Source organism: Chiloscyllium plagiosum, chromosome 34, assembly GCF_004010195.1.
Source record: "Chiloscyllium plagiosum isolate BGI_BamShark_2017 chromosome 34, ASM401019v2, whole genome shotgun sequence".
Classification (NCBI taxonomy): Eukaryota; Metazoa; Chordata; class Chondrichthyes; order Orectolobiformes; family Hemiscylliidae; genus Chiloscyllium; species Chiloscyllium plagiosum.
Genome location: NC_057743.1, coordinates 30095748 through 30112793, shown reverse-complemented (window position 1 = coordinate 30112793; position 17046 = coordinate 30095748). Strand labels below are relative to the sequence as shown.

Sequence of the window (17046 nt, the reverse complement as noted above, 5' to 3'; positions counted from 1 at the left end):
AAATCAGTGATCTTTCATAAAAATTGGAAACTATTTTCTGTACAGAACAGAGAAAGGAGGAGGCACGAGCTAAAAAGGAAGGTTTGTGTTTGCATGGAAGGCAGGAAAGATTAACTAAGTAATATGAAGATGGTGCAAGACAAGGTACTGAGACAATTAAATAAACAATACATAGGTTTTCAGGAACTTTAACTGACAAACCGCAGAGCTATTACTAACAGCTGCTGTCATGAGTATTACATTAAGCCTCCAGAAGCTGGGTACCTCCCACATAGTTGAGATAGGATCTTCCAACCACCAGGGGGAGACAATATTCAGCCTATCAGTCCAAACTATGTTGAAATGCAAATTTCAGAAGTCAAAGCCCAATGTGTTCATCTATTAAACAAGAAACATAAAGAAATAGAATTAGTTAACGTTTCTAGACATCACCACAACGTAGTCAAGTTGCGATACACTGAGCAGAATTAAATGATGAAAGAGGCTTATCTAATTGACTCCAATCTCCAAAACCATTTCATTTTTGTTTTGCTCTGTCCTTTCTTCAGGCATGAGGCACAAAGTGGCCACCAAGAGCCAGATCACCCACTGACCAATCAGAAAGCAGAAGAGGCAGATGACGAGGACGATGAGGAGGAACTTGAGGAAGACGATGAAGAGGAGGATGAGAGCATGACAGAAAAATCCCAGGATGACCCTGTTTCACCGAAGACTGATGCCAGAGTCCAGTATAGAGAAAATGAAGAGGAACATCATGCCCCACTCACCCTGGGTTATGAGCAGGCTCACAGGTTTGTGAAACCCATACAGCTGTTGTCTTCATGTATTCTTCCTCATATCCTCATCAAAAGCATGCTACCCATCCTAAGAATGGTTGGTTTAACAGGTGTGGGTTGAGAAGTCCACAAGGTGATGGAGTGGTCTCATACTCTGCTGGTTCTGTTTTCCTAAGAATCAAAGTGCCTGAACATTAAATTAAACTGGTCAGTCTCATTGCTGCACTCATAGATGTAAACCTCGTGTAAGAATACAAACTGATTTAGCCCATTCACACAGCGCTTAACCTACTAACTCATCCATGGGACTGCAAAGGTCTTCAGGGCTCTTGCACCACCCTCGAAGGAACATTTGTCTGAACTTTATTTCTGATCCTTTCAGTATCCATGATCAGATTCTTGCAGCAGTAAATATATTACTGAGACAGGAGTTATAAGGAGAGGCTGGATAGGTTGGGACTTTTTTCCCCCAGAGTGCAGGAAGTTGAGGGGTGACCTTTTTGAGGTGTATAAAATAATGAGTGGCATAGACAAGGTGAATAGCCAAGGCCTATTCCCCAAGGTAGGGGACTCCAAAACTACAGGGCACAGGTTTAAGGTGAGAGGGGAAAGCTTTAAAAGAGGGCTGAGGTGCAACTTTTTCACACAGAAGGCGGTGTGTGTACAGAATGAGGAAATGTCAATTGCCCGTAGTGTTAGGTGAAAGGGTAAATGTAGGGGAATGGGTCTGGGTGGGTTGCTCTTAGGAGGGTCGGTGTGGGCTTGTTGGGCCAAAGGGCCTGTTTCCACACTGTAAGCAATCTAATCTAATAATCTAATGCAGGCACAATTACATCATTTTTAAAAAATTTGGACAGGTACGTGAATAGGAAAGATTTAGAGGGAAGGGGCAAGTGGGACTAGTTTAGTTTGAGAAACCATGCTTGAGTTAGACTGAAGGGTAGGTTTCCTTCCTGTATGACTCTATTGGGTCAGGTCATAACAAGTACATTGTAATCAAATCAGGGTGGTACCACATCCAATTCTCAATCCAGCCAAGCCCTTACACCCTTTTTCCTGCATTTTCTCAAATCTTCAAATAGTTTATGTTGGGTGAAGGTGATGGTACAGTATTTTGATCTGTACTATGTTCCTGGTTTGGAAGCATGTGACAGTGTTAAAGGATGATTAAAATGGGGAGAGTGTTCCATTCCTCAGCACCGATATAATCTGCTGTTCAAAGCCCCTCAGTCTTCACATACGCACAAACAAACATGGCAGCTCAGACCCGCAAGCTGAAGTATTCTGTACATCAGAAGCAATTGCAGAAGATTTCATGCCAAGCACGTCAAAATGTGACACATATATATAGTTAAATTGGAATCTGCAGACTGTTTGTATCCTCTGTGGACTCCATTTTATGCCATCAAGACTAGAGATTTAAATTGGCCTGTCACAACTTTGTCTGAAAGATTAAGCACCAAGAGTGGCATCATGGGGATTCTATACTCCAGCGGTGAGAGGAGACTGATGCAATCACAATTGCCTTTGCAATTTGTTTCCAATTTTGCTGAAACTAGTCTTTGAATTCTGCAACATTACGCTCAGATAATTGTCTACTCGAAATCCAATTTAACCGAACAGTTTTGATCTGCTTTCTGCTATACAAGAGATATAAACTTGTTTTTGGCATGTTGCCATGTTACATCTGAATCTCACAGTTCAGTATGTGACATTAGCAGGACTTTGAGGCGAAGATTCAATCTCACATACACTACACGGCCTGTTTCAGTCCTAATCAGGCAGAAGGAGGAATTTAATGCCACCCCAGTGACGTGTTTGGAGGTCGGGGGGGCGGGGGGGGCTACTTGATTGCGTGGGAGGGTGTAGGATGGGTATCCCACTGTTCAATTAAATATGGGGGTGGGTACTGAAGGTTTGTGGATGACCCTCAGGCCTGGATGCTTAAGGGCCCTTGAGGACCTTAACTGTGTAATTAATACCCCGTTTAAGGGCAACATCTCTTTTCCAAAGTGGGGGGGGAGTCTCCACATGGGAAGCTTAGAAAAGCACACCATGTTGACTTTACTTGCTGTTCTACTGGCTGTTATCTTGCTCAAATGCACTCCATGCTGGATTAACGAGCTCAACATTGGGAAGGGAGGGGAGAGGGTTCACCCCCCTCCCTTTCCTGCAATCCTCACCCCACCTACACTCACCTTTGGCCTGGGCTCATGTTGCTTCTGGCCCTCTCTAGTGACAATGGAGACCTGTCAGTCTCTGATTAGTCAGCAGCTCATGTTGAAGGGGGTGACATTTCTGCTCATGGAGCCCTTATGCAGCTGGTGGGTGAGACCATTGTCACAAACTTTAACTTCCACCCAGAATCCCAATAGCCTAGGCCCTTCACTCAACATTTATTCCATAGACACATGATCAAAGTTACACCCATAATATGAAATTCCAGTGGATGCAGTTACACCAATTATTACAATTCAAATGTTAAAATTTGGTCATTCAAACTGCATGTGAAACTGATCACAGTTACTCCAATTAACTACAAACCCAACAGGCCTACTCAGGCACTGTGTAGAAAAGCCCAAATCTGTCTAAGTATAATTAACCAAATTACTTCTCAGGTACTTAATGGTAATGGTGGAAATTGTACTCTTAGCCTTCCAGGGCCAAAGTTCAGTGATTTACCACTAAAATTTCCCAGATTGTTTCCCTACCTTTTCATTCAATGCTCACCCTTTGGCCCTAGTGCTAAAGAAAGCCCAGAGGGAAAAGTCAGTTTAAAGAAAAGTAATATTTGGAAATGAACACACTGCTTGTTACTGGACCTTCATGTTAAAGTATACCAGACGAGTCTGAGCAGTGTGTCTCATTTTCCAAAATGAACTGTTTTTTCCTTCTGGGAGTGGAGAGTATTGCAAATCGAACCGTATTATTGAATGTCTTCTGTAGACAGGCCTTAATGTGGATTGGCAAGAGACAGACCTCCTTGAGAGCACTCACCTCAATCAAGGGAAGGCCCAAAATCATCTTTTGGGGCAACTGGGGATCAGTGATAAATGGATCTTGTCAACATCACTCACATCTCGAAAAGAAAGAAAGATTTCTTACCCAACACAATTGTAAAGTAGTGCCTAACTAAAGAAGTGATAGAAATTCTATGAAAGTCACATACTGCACTCTGAGCCACGGATGTAACGGCTTGGTAAAACCTCTAGTATCTTGCCAGCATGATGAACATTTAACTCTTTAAAATGGACCAGCAACAGTAAAGACGCTCCTATTGGTGTTTTGTTCACTGTGTGTGTCATCATGCTACAAACATCCCCATCCCCATCCCATCATGCTTGGGTGACACCATTCACTGCACCTCCTTCTATCGTCAACCTGCCGTGTATGTGGATTGTGCTGTGCAACCCTTGCATGTGCATGCAAAGATTGAGCCAGCAGCGCTGACTCTGATTGGCTGAGTTGTGTGAGGTCAGAAGGGCTAACATGGGGTCACCTTCCCCCTCCCCCTGATCATTGGCACAGGTGTATTGCTGAGGATGAAGCTGGCCTGCTGGCCTTGGACCAGATAGCGAATTTCACAAAGGGGCTGGACCTACGTAAGGCAGCAGAGGAGCAGTACGAGGTGAAAGAGGCCGCAGTCTTTAATTCCACCTTAGACTCCGAAGCAATAAAAGAGACACTGTACAGGCAGGCTAAAACTCAGGTATGGTATTCTACAGCAGACACACATTCTCAGTGATGAGTGACATTTTTGACTGTGTTTATTTCACAAAGCTGAGTCTTGGCAGTAGAGCACAAACATACAGGGATACACATACAGGATCACACACGCACAGGAACACACACACAGGAACACACATACAGGGATGTACACTTACAGGGATGCACACGTACAGGAATACATACGTACAGGGACACACGTACATGGACACACGTACACGGACACACACAGGGACACATACATACATGGACACATACGTACAGGAATACACACGCACAGGAACACACACACCCATGCACAGGAACACACACACAGGAACACACACGCACAGGAACATACACGTATACAGGAATACACGCACAGGAACAAACGTACAGGGACACGTACAGGAATACACACGTACAGGGACACACACGTACAGGGACACACACGTACAGAAACACACACGTACAGGAATACATATGTACAGAGACACACACGTACAGGGACACACACGTACAGGAACATGTGCAGGAATACACACGTACAGGGACACACAGGAACACACACGTACAGGGACACACACGTAAAGGGACACACACACGTACAGGAACACGCAGACGCGCAGGAACATGTAGGCATTCAGGAACACGTAGGCGCACAGAAACACACAGATGCACAGGAATACAGGCACACAGGAACACACAGATGTATAGAAATACAGACACACAGGAATTCAGATGGACAGGAACACACAGACTCACAGGAACATCGATGTACAGGAACATAGAGACATACATGAGCACACAGATGCACAGGATCGTAGACATACAGGAATACAGACATACAGGAACACAGATGTACAGGAATACAGCCATACAGGAATACAGCCATACAGGAACACACAGATGTACAGGAACACACAGGTGTACAGGAATATTGGCGTACTGGAACACACAGGCATACTAGAACACACAGATGAACAGGAACACACAGACGTACAGGAACACACAGACATACAGGAACACAGGCATGCAGGAACACACATGCGTACAGAAATGCAGGTGTACTGAAAGACACATACGTACAGGAACACACACAGACGTACAGGATCACACAGACATACAGGAACACACAGATATACAGTATACAGACATACTGGAACACACATATGTCCAGGTATACAGACGTACTGGAACACACAGATGTACTTGAACACACACACACATACAGGAATACACAGACTTACAGGAACACAGATGTGCAGGAACACACACATACAGGAACACAAAGACGTAAAGAAACACCAACAAACAGGAACACACACACACACACATAGGAATATACACACTTGCACCAGAACACACACACTGACACTCACTCACACTCACTCACTCTCGGCTTTGACCCACATGTCAATATGGATTAGAGGTTTGATTTATTGAATGCGATTTTTGATCCTGCAACCAACTTAAAAGTTAAACTCTGCAGTTACTATCGATCATTTTGATTTGGGTGTTGGAGTTAAATGGGCAATGTTGATTCCTGCCAATTACACATCTTTCCCAATTTTAGCTTCCAATCACTTCAATCAAAATGGAGACCAGGTGTACAATAGACAACTGCTTTGATACAGATTGCCAAGTGATCCCAACTCTGTAGTTTGTGACCACAAAGTCTGTAACACTCAGAGATGAAAGTACTACAGCAGAGTACACAGTTTAGCTGCATACGTTTCAAAGTAAATGATATTGTAAAAATTGGAGTCACAGGTTGAATACAGAACTGCTGAACTATCAGTATATTGTATACTGTGACAAAGAAATATTATATACACTATGATGGAACAGTACCACATAAACCATGAACAGACTTTCTGACATAGCAAGATGATATATATGCAGTGAGAGAACATTTTGATGTACACTGTGATGGAGCAGAATGGCATATAATGTGTCAGAACAATAATAAACACACTGTAATTGGGGAGTGTGACATACACTGGATGTAATGGTACAAGATACACTGTGATAGAGCAAAACAACACGCACTGAGGGAAGTATACAGTTTATACAGTGGTGTGATATATGTTAAGCAATAGGATATATACTATGATAGTCCTTCTACTGATAGAGAAAACTTGCCATTAATTATATTTTAAGCTTATGCAATCTTGCTTTTATCTTTTGAATTGATTTTTAATAAAGGATGCAATTTATGTGGCTAAATGTTCTTAAGATGACCTTGTTTATTCCTGGACTCCTGAAAATGGATTAAATAGTTGTATCTACACAATTGTTAACATATTTTAGCCTATTAGAGTCTTGGATTATAGTATTTATAAATGGTAAAATATTTTAACTGGACTTGGGAAAACAAGTACCGCTATAAGGTGGGAGTTCGTTCTCATGCAATCCTGCATTATAAGAAAACTGTTTAATAGCAGCACCATTTAAACTAATGGGGCTGGAATCCCATTATAACCAATACATGCTTTAAAACTTTGCGCTTTAGAAACAGTCCCCAGTTCGTCAATTGTGTTATAGTGAATTTGTGTTAACGAAATGCACATTATAGCAGAACAATCTGTATAAACTTTGTTTACGCGTAGTAATTAATCAAAGGAAGATAATCTGAAATTAGCCGAGGGAATCTTGGTCACTCTCCATGTATTGGATAATCGCAGTGTATAAGCTGACAGTCTATGGGTTACTTGTCACTGCCATAGACTCAGGGTTAGACAGTAACATCTTTGGATAAAAGATGAGACCAGGGCATGCCTCAACATTTATCTGCCTCTTACTAATACACTAATACAGCTCTGGATCTTACTGTAACTGAGAATGTCTGTGTCAAAAAGCTTTATGAAACTATCTATTGTCAATTGTTCCTTTTGTTGTATCATCCGTGGTATAGAAATCCAATAACATAGGCTCAATTGCCTTTCACCTTTCATTGCCACCCAACAATACAAAGAATCGAATCCTTCCACCAAGTGTCTCACAAACTTTGAAAGATTATTTGTGGACCAAGGGAGATTAAAGCTTCTCTCCCACTTCATATCCATATAGACCTCAGGTGAAATTTTAACTAATACAAAGCCCACTCACATTTACAGTGTTAAATTCAGGCTCCTCGGGTCCAAATGATGGTATTCAAGTCTACAATCTTCAGTTAAACAGTTAACTAAATGGTTACAACACCTGATGGGATACGAGGCAAGGTTTTAACATGAGTCAGCACTGAGTTAGTTGATCCCAGCCGTGATGTTAAGGAGGGCAGAGGGATAAATTGATGGTGTTTCCTGCTCTTTGCTTACCATCGATTGAGGACCACTTTACGTTACCAACACAGGTTAGCAAAGGGTGGGATTGGAGTAACCTGTCCAACTGGAATTTCTTTTCTCTTTCCCCCATCAACATTCTCCGTCATTCATGGACAAAGATCACATGTGAACTTACTGATAAGTCTGTATGCATAGACCTGTCCAGCAGACAAGAGGAGCAATGAAAGATGGCAGGAGCACTGGGAAAAAGAGGGGAAGTTTCCAATTGATAGCCATATATAGCCTTAAAATAACAGCACTGCCATTCTCCTCTGAAGTTGGAATAATACCCAATGTTTTAATACTGACAGAGTGAAAGGAGGACAGAGGGCCAGGAGTTGGTTTGCTCCATGTGTTCCAATAATCTGTTACTCAGCATTTCTGTACTTTCTCTGGGGTTGCCATCAATCTTCCATAGAACTATCAGATGGCGATTAGGACAATGCCTCAGAAATTCATAGAATAACACAGCAGAAAAGGTTATTACGCCAATTGCATCCAAGCTAGCCCTCTGTGGTTAAAATGACATTGTATAAAATGCTGCCATTTAATAGATGTGCAATTAATGCTGTCTTTCTTTTGTTCTCCACTTCCCCCAATTGGAAACCACAGACTTATGCCATGATGCTTTCATTCTCTGAGAATGCTTCCCTCCATCCATCGTCCCAGAACTCTCTGGATGCTTGGCTGAACATAGCAGGAGCTACACCGGAGTCGGGAACCTTTCATCAAATCAACCACGTGTGAGAGAGAGAGAGAGAGAGAGAGACAGAGAGATAGAGAGCTCCAGCAAAGCGAGATGTGGGCCTGACGTAGCTGGGCAGGGCGGGGCTGTTGTGGGGTAGGGGGCTGTGGATGCTGGCATCAAAAAGGTGTGGCTGCTGAAAGCTCAGATACCTCCATCTCCCCTCCCCCCTCCCCACCTCCCCCTTCAGCTGACCTCAAGAGGCCTTACACACTTTCATTCCTTCGGTCGAAACTGAATGATGTTGCCGACCTTAAATTCCCGAAGATATTTATTCCTGTTATATAATTTTTTTGCACAAATATATAGTTGGGGCTGCAGCTTAAAATAAAGAAGTTAAGAATATTAATACACAGGGGCCAGTCAAGCTATGGGAAGAAAGAGATTCGTCCCTTGATAAAGGTATCCTGCTTGTTCATCTATATCCCATCTTACTTTGCATCATTGTATTCTATTCTAATTTAAATTATTTGTAGAAATAAGCAGGGGAGTCAATTCTGCAATAATGAACATGTAAATAAAAAAGCCTGCATTCTCTCAACCTTCCTTCCCCCAACCTCATTCGAAATCTCTCTCCTAGGCATTATTTCCCTTCTATAACAAACAGTATTGTGTCTTGAACTCTTAGCTGTCACGAGAGTGATTTAAAAATATTAATATAATTACCTAGAGAAGGACCAAACTTTGTGTAATGATGTTGTATAATAACTGTTAAATAGAGAGTTGCTTGTGCCAAACATGGTAGGTTGTCCTTCTAGCTGCAGATTCCCAGACAATCAAATTGGTTTTTTTTTTGTTTATTCTATTTAGTCATAGGCTTTATTGAATTTCTTCCTGTCCATTAGTGTTTATGTCCTTGCTATTTATTCTTTAGACAATTTCCTTGCAGATGCCCCGCTTGTAACAAAAAAAACCTCCAAAAATGTGAATTATATTTCTTTTCTTTTTAATGTAAGCATTTTTGTGTGGCATGCGATGTGAAAGTGCCAAACATTTGAGATGGGAGTTTGGTGGGGGTCGATTTTTTTTTGAACTCAGTATTTTATTTAAAAGATCTGATCCTGTTGTTAGATTTAATTCTTTCCAAGGAAACAAATGAGAAGAACGAGAGGAGAATAGGCCTCGGCTGTTGTAGTTTCCATGGCAACTAATTATCAAGAAAAAAATTAAAAGAATAAAGAGACCTTTTGCTTTGAAAAAGCTCCTGTAAATACTTGTGTAAAAGCCAGCAATTTCTTTTGTCCCCTGAAGTGACTCAAGTTGGTGCTGAATGATTCACTGATTCCTCTCAGCAACTGTGGACTCAGGTAATCAGGAAGGATACCGGTTCCATGCAATTATTACTTTGCACGATTGTCGGCATGTCCCTAGGTTTTTTTCCATTTATGTTGTAATGAACCAAGCCAGCAGTGTAAATGTACAAAAATAACCCCTCAAAAAACTGTTTATCTTTTGCTGTTTTAAGCAGCCAGTTAATTTGATAAATTCTGTAGCTGTGACATTCCATATTTTTCTGTTGTACGTGTTGCCATTGTTCCCTCTTTCCAAAATGGTTTCACACACACTCTACCTTTTCTTTAAGCGACCGAGCAACAATCTGACATGGGCCAACCGGATCCTGCAGCCTGCCTTCTCAAGACAATCTTGCTTTCTAATAACTTTCCAAGCAGTTTGATGGTGCCTTCATGCATGTGCTGGGCAATATTTCTTATTAAGCTGTCCCAGTTCAAGGTGAGGTACAAATCTGATGTTTCTTTTAAGAATCCATTTTTCACTTCATTGAAAAACACCTAGTTGGAGGTCATGAGCAATACTCTGTAATAACGAGGCAATTTTATGCCTACAGTCTCATCCTATAGCTTTTCCTTTGATACAATGCGTGTTAATAAATACCACTTAACTATATTTACTTTTCACCTTTCCTTGGCTATGAAATATCCAGCCCCTTCCCTGGAGAGCTGTTCAGCAGATTAAGACAGTTGTCTTATACAGCTATTCAACTATTTGGTGAGAATAGACAATCATTGAATTGCAACCATGTCACTGAGTGGAATTAGGTTAACTGATGGTGGAATGGTCCTTGTCAGTGTTTAAAATACATGGAACAAAATAGCAGGTCACCCTGTTCAATTTGAAGCCAATCTTCAGCTGCATGATCTTGATTAATTTCAGATTCCCTTATGAAAATAACTCTGCCCAATGACCGGAACAAGAATTTTGAAGGTATTGACACTTGCCAAGTAATATACTGTGGACATTGTTTGCCCACAGCTATGTCTCCCAAATGGTCATTCTTCTCTGTCAAGCCTAGACAATGAAAATCTTTGAAGAGAAGTCTGTAGCTGATTCTGTCCCATACATGTCACATCTATACACAAGCACTTTGAAGCATTTGGGTGGGAATCAGGAGGAGCATCTTGGTCCCTCTCAGAAGGCCAGGAATATGGTGATCATTTTTGTTGTTGTTGTAAACTAACTTCTTAATTAACCTGAAGCCAAGGTGGGCAAGTGGGAAAGCTCACCTATGAGATTTACCAACATGTTTTCATTTAGATAAGAGCACTTTTATAATTTTAGAAAGACAAAGGACAAACAGACCCTCCCAAAAGGATCTGGTTTTCCAGAAACTCTCTGAGGTTCATGATGCATCACATTGCATTGAGTTGTTAGGTTTCCACAGGCCTTGTCCACTATTCCACACTTAGCCTGCTCACAGCTTGACTGCTCACTTTCACTTCTATTCATACATTTTCACTCTCCTTCCTTATCTCAACTTCATTCCTTATCTTCCCCTTTTAACTTTGTCCTAACCTCTTCACCCTCTTTCCACATCCAAATTATTTTTCCCAAACTCCATTCCTTACCCCAACATTCATTCACAACTCTTCACTCCCATTCCTCACCTTCACCATCATCTTTAGCGAGCTTGCTTCCTCTAATCACAATTATAGACAATAGGTGCAGGAGTAGGCCAATCTGCCCTTTGGGCCTGCACCACCATTCATTATGATCATGGCTGATCATCCTCAATCAGTATCCTGTTCCTGCCTTATCCCCATAACCCTTGATTACTTGAAATAAAAAGCCATACTTTGAGGTCTTGCTACAGTCTTATCTGATCAAAATATCCTGTTCCAGAAATAGTAGCTACTCCTTGATCTCTAAAATTTTAAAGAAATGTTTCAGACCAAACCATTGTCAGATCTTTTTGGCTACTTTTGATCATTGAAAAAAAGCATCCTATCGGGATGCATCACAGTGTGGTTTGGCAACTGTTCTTCACAAGACCGAAGGAAACTGAAGAGAGTTGTGAACACAGCCCAGTCCATCATGCAAACCAGCCTCCCATCCACTGACTTCACCTCTACTTCCTGCTGCCTAGGGAAATCAACCAATATCATCCAAAACCCTTCCCACCCTCGTTATACTCTCTTCCAACCTCTTCCCTCAGGCAGAAGATCTAAAATTTTGCATGCACATGCAAATAGATTCAAGAACAGCTTCTTCCCCACTGTTATCAGACTTCTGAATAGACCTCTTTAATGTTAATGTTGATCTCTCTCTACACCTTCTCAGCAGCTGTACCCTGCACTCTGCTCTGTTACCCTGATGCACTTGTACAGTACGATCTGTCTGTGAAGCACACAAGACAACACATTCCACTGTACCTCGGTACACATGATGGTAACAAATCAAATCAAAATTGGAGGCTGCTGGTCAGCCAGTCGGGCTTTTGCATTTATCACACCGCCTGCCCCATTTAGTAATTCTCGTGGAAGGCAACTAGCACTTAGAATGTGAGTCAGCACATTTCAGACAACATGCACAGGCCCAACATTCCACTGCAACTTACCTCATAAACAAATCATTCCTATGACACTCAGGCTGATTCTTTTCTTACACTGGAGTGATGGAGCATAGGGAAGATGTACCAAGGATCCTTTAATATGTCATCCACTGTGAATAGGATTAGAGATCTTTAAGGCAGAGGGGGATGTGGTATTTGCTCACTGTCAGGCAAATACAGTTTTGCTTCACAACACTACTAAGGTTTCCGTGGGGAATCAGCCCTGGACTTTACATACCAAGGAAGACTGTAGCTCTTGCTTAGCACAAGGAAGAATGGTCTATTCTCTCACTTGAAAGAGGGTGACCAATGATAAATAGCCTTAAAGAAGAAAGGCCAAATCTCACACATACCAATGACTACCAGGCATAACAGGCTGGTGTTTGATAAATACCAGAAATACACCAGCAATGATAATAACACTTGAAAACTGTTTTTCCAGTGATTCACAGCACTGGTTACATTTTGATCTATTGAGGGTGCAGTTGGCCTTTGGTGAAAGTGGGAATTAGACATCAGCGAGTTCATGTTGTCAAGGCGTAACAGTAATATCACCATCATCCCAGAAGGCTGCTCCCTCATTAGAGTTAGACAACTGATGGTAGTTTAACCCGAGAGTCACCACATTGCACGCAAGGGTTAGGGTTGAGAACGGTGGGATCTTTATGGTAACCTCAACTGGTACAGAAATTGAACCCATGCTTTTGGTGTCACTCTGCACTGGAAAGCAGCCATTCAACCAACTGAGCTAACCAACCCCCATTTTCACAGCATGTTGTACACTGCACCTGACTTCTATTTACATTGTCAAAGTCCAATTTCACTCTCACCAGTTTGTTTTCACACTTGCAGGTAGAGTGCCTTGTGCATTTCAAGGTAATATGCAGTTAGCTTCTATCTGCCAGTTGCAGGCTGGCTTCCTTTGCTCTTATGTTAATATTAGTGTCCTTAAATTTGGACTGTGGACCCTGGAAGGTAATTGTCTTACCTGCAAGGTCTGCTATTAGCAGGCAATATGTGTATATAGCACTTCGAGTTTATTTTGACCTATAAGTAAGTGTTAGTCAATAGATGCATCCAGCCTGATGACTAAAAGGAGTTCCATTGATTTTGGGCAGCTAGGCCTTTGTTAGTCTTGCAAATTTTTAACAATGGTGTGATCTCATGTTGGAATCATTCTCATTTTGATTCTTGATGTGTTGCTTAAAAGTTTCACTTTTTATAAAATGGTTTCCAATGTAAACCCCAAGGAGGACAGTTGGCACAAATGCACTAAGGAAAGATTAGAAAACTTTCCATGAAAATTCCACTGCTCCTAGAGTCAGGCATGTGTCAATCCCAGCACGATGCACTTGCAAATTCCTTGCACTGATGGCTGCATTAGGAAATGCCCAGTGATCAATAGGCAAATCTATTGCCATGGAAGCTTCAGGTATTCCTCTACTCATCCATCAAGTTGACCTTTGCCATTCATATGGGAAGAATTCTAATAAACACATTGTCTGGAGGAATCATAAATGCAGTATAGTTAAGATTTCATGACACCCGGTGCACTAAGGATATCTTCCCTGGCATGGATGACCCCTGGTAACTCATATTCAGAGTGAGACAGGCTCAGTGATGTATCTCACTGACATCCTTGAATTCTTTCCCAACTTTCCACTGTAACTTTAGAGTGGCTGCGAGATGGGAATGGAGGAGGACTGAAGGTGGTCTTATCGGTAATTTGACTAAAATAAGATATGTACTACTGTTCTATTTCAGGGTCAAAGTTGGAAAGCAGTCCCCTAAACACGAGAAGCAGACACAAGTTCTGCTGTTCACTATTAGGTCACGTGATTTACAAATGTATTATTTCTTCGCTTTGATCATTTGAGCCCTGGTAGGTTCAACATGAAGGAAATAAAAAAGCTAAGCTGTCTCCTCCCCAACCCATTCATTCCTCCCCAGATATGCCTCAATCTCTATTTATGTCCTAGCTTTATCCTTACATGTCCCAACAAATCATTGCGTGTTTTTTTTTTTATTTCTATACATTTTAAACTGTGTAGTGTTTAAAAAAATAGTCATTGTAAGTGGTTAGATTTCATTAACCAGAAAATGTTTAAGGATTACAATGATGGTGCTTGTTTCCTTTCTGTTTGGGTTGTATATTGCTTACAATAAGTTTTAAAAAAATCGTCTTCAACAAAAAAATGGAAAAAAATTGGCTGTGCATGGCTTGTGTTTAGCTGTTGGTGTGTTTCTTGTGATGAAAATACTGTAGGGATGCACTTACTTGTATATGTTGTTAGGCATTGTCCAAAGTTAGGAGTCTTTAACTGCCCATACACAGCAGGGCGTTTTGTTAATAAGCTGAATAGTTTAACACAAAATAAAACATACACATATATACATACATACACACACACACATGTATACACACACACACACAAATCATTGCTTGTGGGAGAGACAAGAGTATAGGAAAATGAAAGTGAGTGATTCACAGAGAAAATAAATCCATTCATTTTGATGCTTGTGATACAGTTATTACCTGGAGAAATGAAAAAAAAATCCAACCTGATTCCTATGTTTATGATGTAGAGTAGGAATGTATACCAAATGTAATCTTTCAAAATGCTACAATGAATTTATACACAAGATTGATATGCAATAAACCTGTGTGCTTTTTATATTAAAAGGGCTTCAGTGTGTTTTTCATGAGTTCACTGCTAAGGCTGTCTGAGGTGGTTAAAGAGTCGTTTAACGTACACACAGGCACATAATCTGAATAGAGATGTCAGTTTTCCATTGCTTTGCCCCTTGTTAAGAGCTGCAACATCATCCACAATGGTTCAATCTTAGATTCACTGAGCCGTGTGGCCCTCAGCCGACAAAGCATCAAGCTCTCAGTGTCAGACTTACATTTTCCTTTGTTATCTTCACACTTGACTACTTCAGTGTTTTCCAAGTCGGCCTTCCATCTTCTACTGTGAATACCCTAGTAATCAGCCTGCACTCAGACCGACATTGGCTCCTGGTCCAGTCACACCACAATTTAAAATCTTCATCTTTGTTTCCAAATCGCTCCATGACTCAGACTCTTCCTAGCTCTGCAGGCTTTCCAACATTACAAGTTTTCAAAATCGCTGCATCTCTTGTGGGAAGTTATTTTAATCACTCTAGTGTCTGTGGCAGCAATGTCAACTGGACTCTGTAATTTCCTATAGAGACATCAATGCTTGCTCGTTCTCTCTCTCTTCCTGAAGATATTCTTTAACATCCATTTTTTTTTGCCCATATCTTTGGTTACCTGCTTTTGGCAAATTGCACACAGTATTGTTGAATGTTTGATCATGCTCATGTGAAGCCACTGAGGATATTTCATTATTATGAAAAATGCTGTATGAACTCAAATTGAGTTATGGAGGTTGACAGCACAGAAAAAGGCCCTTCAGCCTACCAGGTGTGGGCCAGACAACAATCACCAACTAACTCTTGGAAGCCCGTTTGCTGTAATTATTTGAGAATTTCCCTTTGCAACAAAAGCAATTAGGCCCAAGATCATTCATCCGTAGTCATTATGGGTCAACATTATAAAGGAAGAATTGCATTTGTATAATATCTTTCACAACGTTCCAAGAACTTTATTGTCAACAAAATATTTTACGACATGGGGTAAACCCTCCTACAAAATTTAAAACCAGCGTCCGAGAAAAGATTTATCCCATGCAGTAATCTGTAAAAAATTGAATGGCCAAGACTATTTAAAATAGAAATTAACAACTTTATTTCTTAAAGTATAACAGAGAATAATTAACTAACCACTATTTATAATTTCTTCCCCAACCTGTCTTTAGAGTTTGCTATTTTTGGGGGGTATAATTTAAACTGATTGGCCAAGTTCAAATTTGTTTTTGTCTCCAGGCAACAAGCTAATCGAGTTGTTCGACTAAGTGTTACATTGTTACCTTATTGAGAACACTTGGTGCTCTGTCCTGTAGTTCTGCTGCTTTTAACTCTCTTAAAGTACACCCACATCCTCATAACAATATTATTGACATGTAGAGACTTTAGGAAACATGGCAGATAATTTGTGTAAGTAAGGCCTCATAAACAACAAGGAACTGACCAGATTATGTGCTTTCTTGGTTTAGTCACTCTTCCCTCCAACAATAAATGTGAGGAGTTCATAGTCTTCTTTAACCTTCCTCTGCAGTTCCCACTGACAAAACTTCCTGTAGTTCAGCCTCTGCTCTAGCCCTGAACTCAAATCTTTCTCCATTTACTCGCCTATCTCCCCATTCCCTCTCTGAACTCATCTTGTCCACTAGACTTGTCTTCGGCTCATTTAACCCTATTCCCACTAACCTTTCCTCCCTTTCCAACTCCCTTTCCTGTTCTGTACGCCAGCCAATGTCGAAATGTCCAATCTATCACCCTCTGAGAAAAAGTATAGGAAATTACATCACCAACCCAAGTAAACCTAAACACATAAATAGAAAGTGGGCCATACCACTAGTGCTTCACCGGAGGCTCACTGATGATGTTACCTAGTATGGTGACAAAATGTCCGAAAATGAATCTTCTAGCTCAGCAAGCAAACTTACATCCAGAACCTCAACCTAAGCTACAAATCTTCCCCAAACTCGCTAATGTCCTTTT

At 41.0% G+C, this 17046-nt stretch overlaps 1 protein-coding gene across 15 annotated transcripts in view; it reads left to right on the top strand.

The window, feature by feature from the left end:
- prdm16 (PR domain containing 16) overlaps positions 1-15082 on the top strand; it is a 716909-nt gene extending 701827 nt beyond the window's left edge. For 14 of the 15 annotated variants that reach the window (XM_043676051.1, XM_043676064.1, XM_043676050.1 and 11 more), the window contains 3 exons: positions 549-791; positions 4305-4485; positions 8420-15082. In XM_043676051.1, coding sequence (XP_043531986.1) covers positions 549-791; positions 4305-4485; positions 8420-8554 — 559 coding nt within the window. In that variant the 3' untranslated portion in view covers positions 8555-15082. The remainder of the gene's footprint in view (positions 1-548; positions 792-4304; positions 4486-8419) is intronic. The other variant, XM_043676062.1, reaches the window with a different exon arrangement.
- The last annotated feature ends 1964 nt before the right edge of the window (positions 15083-17046 follow it).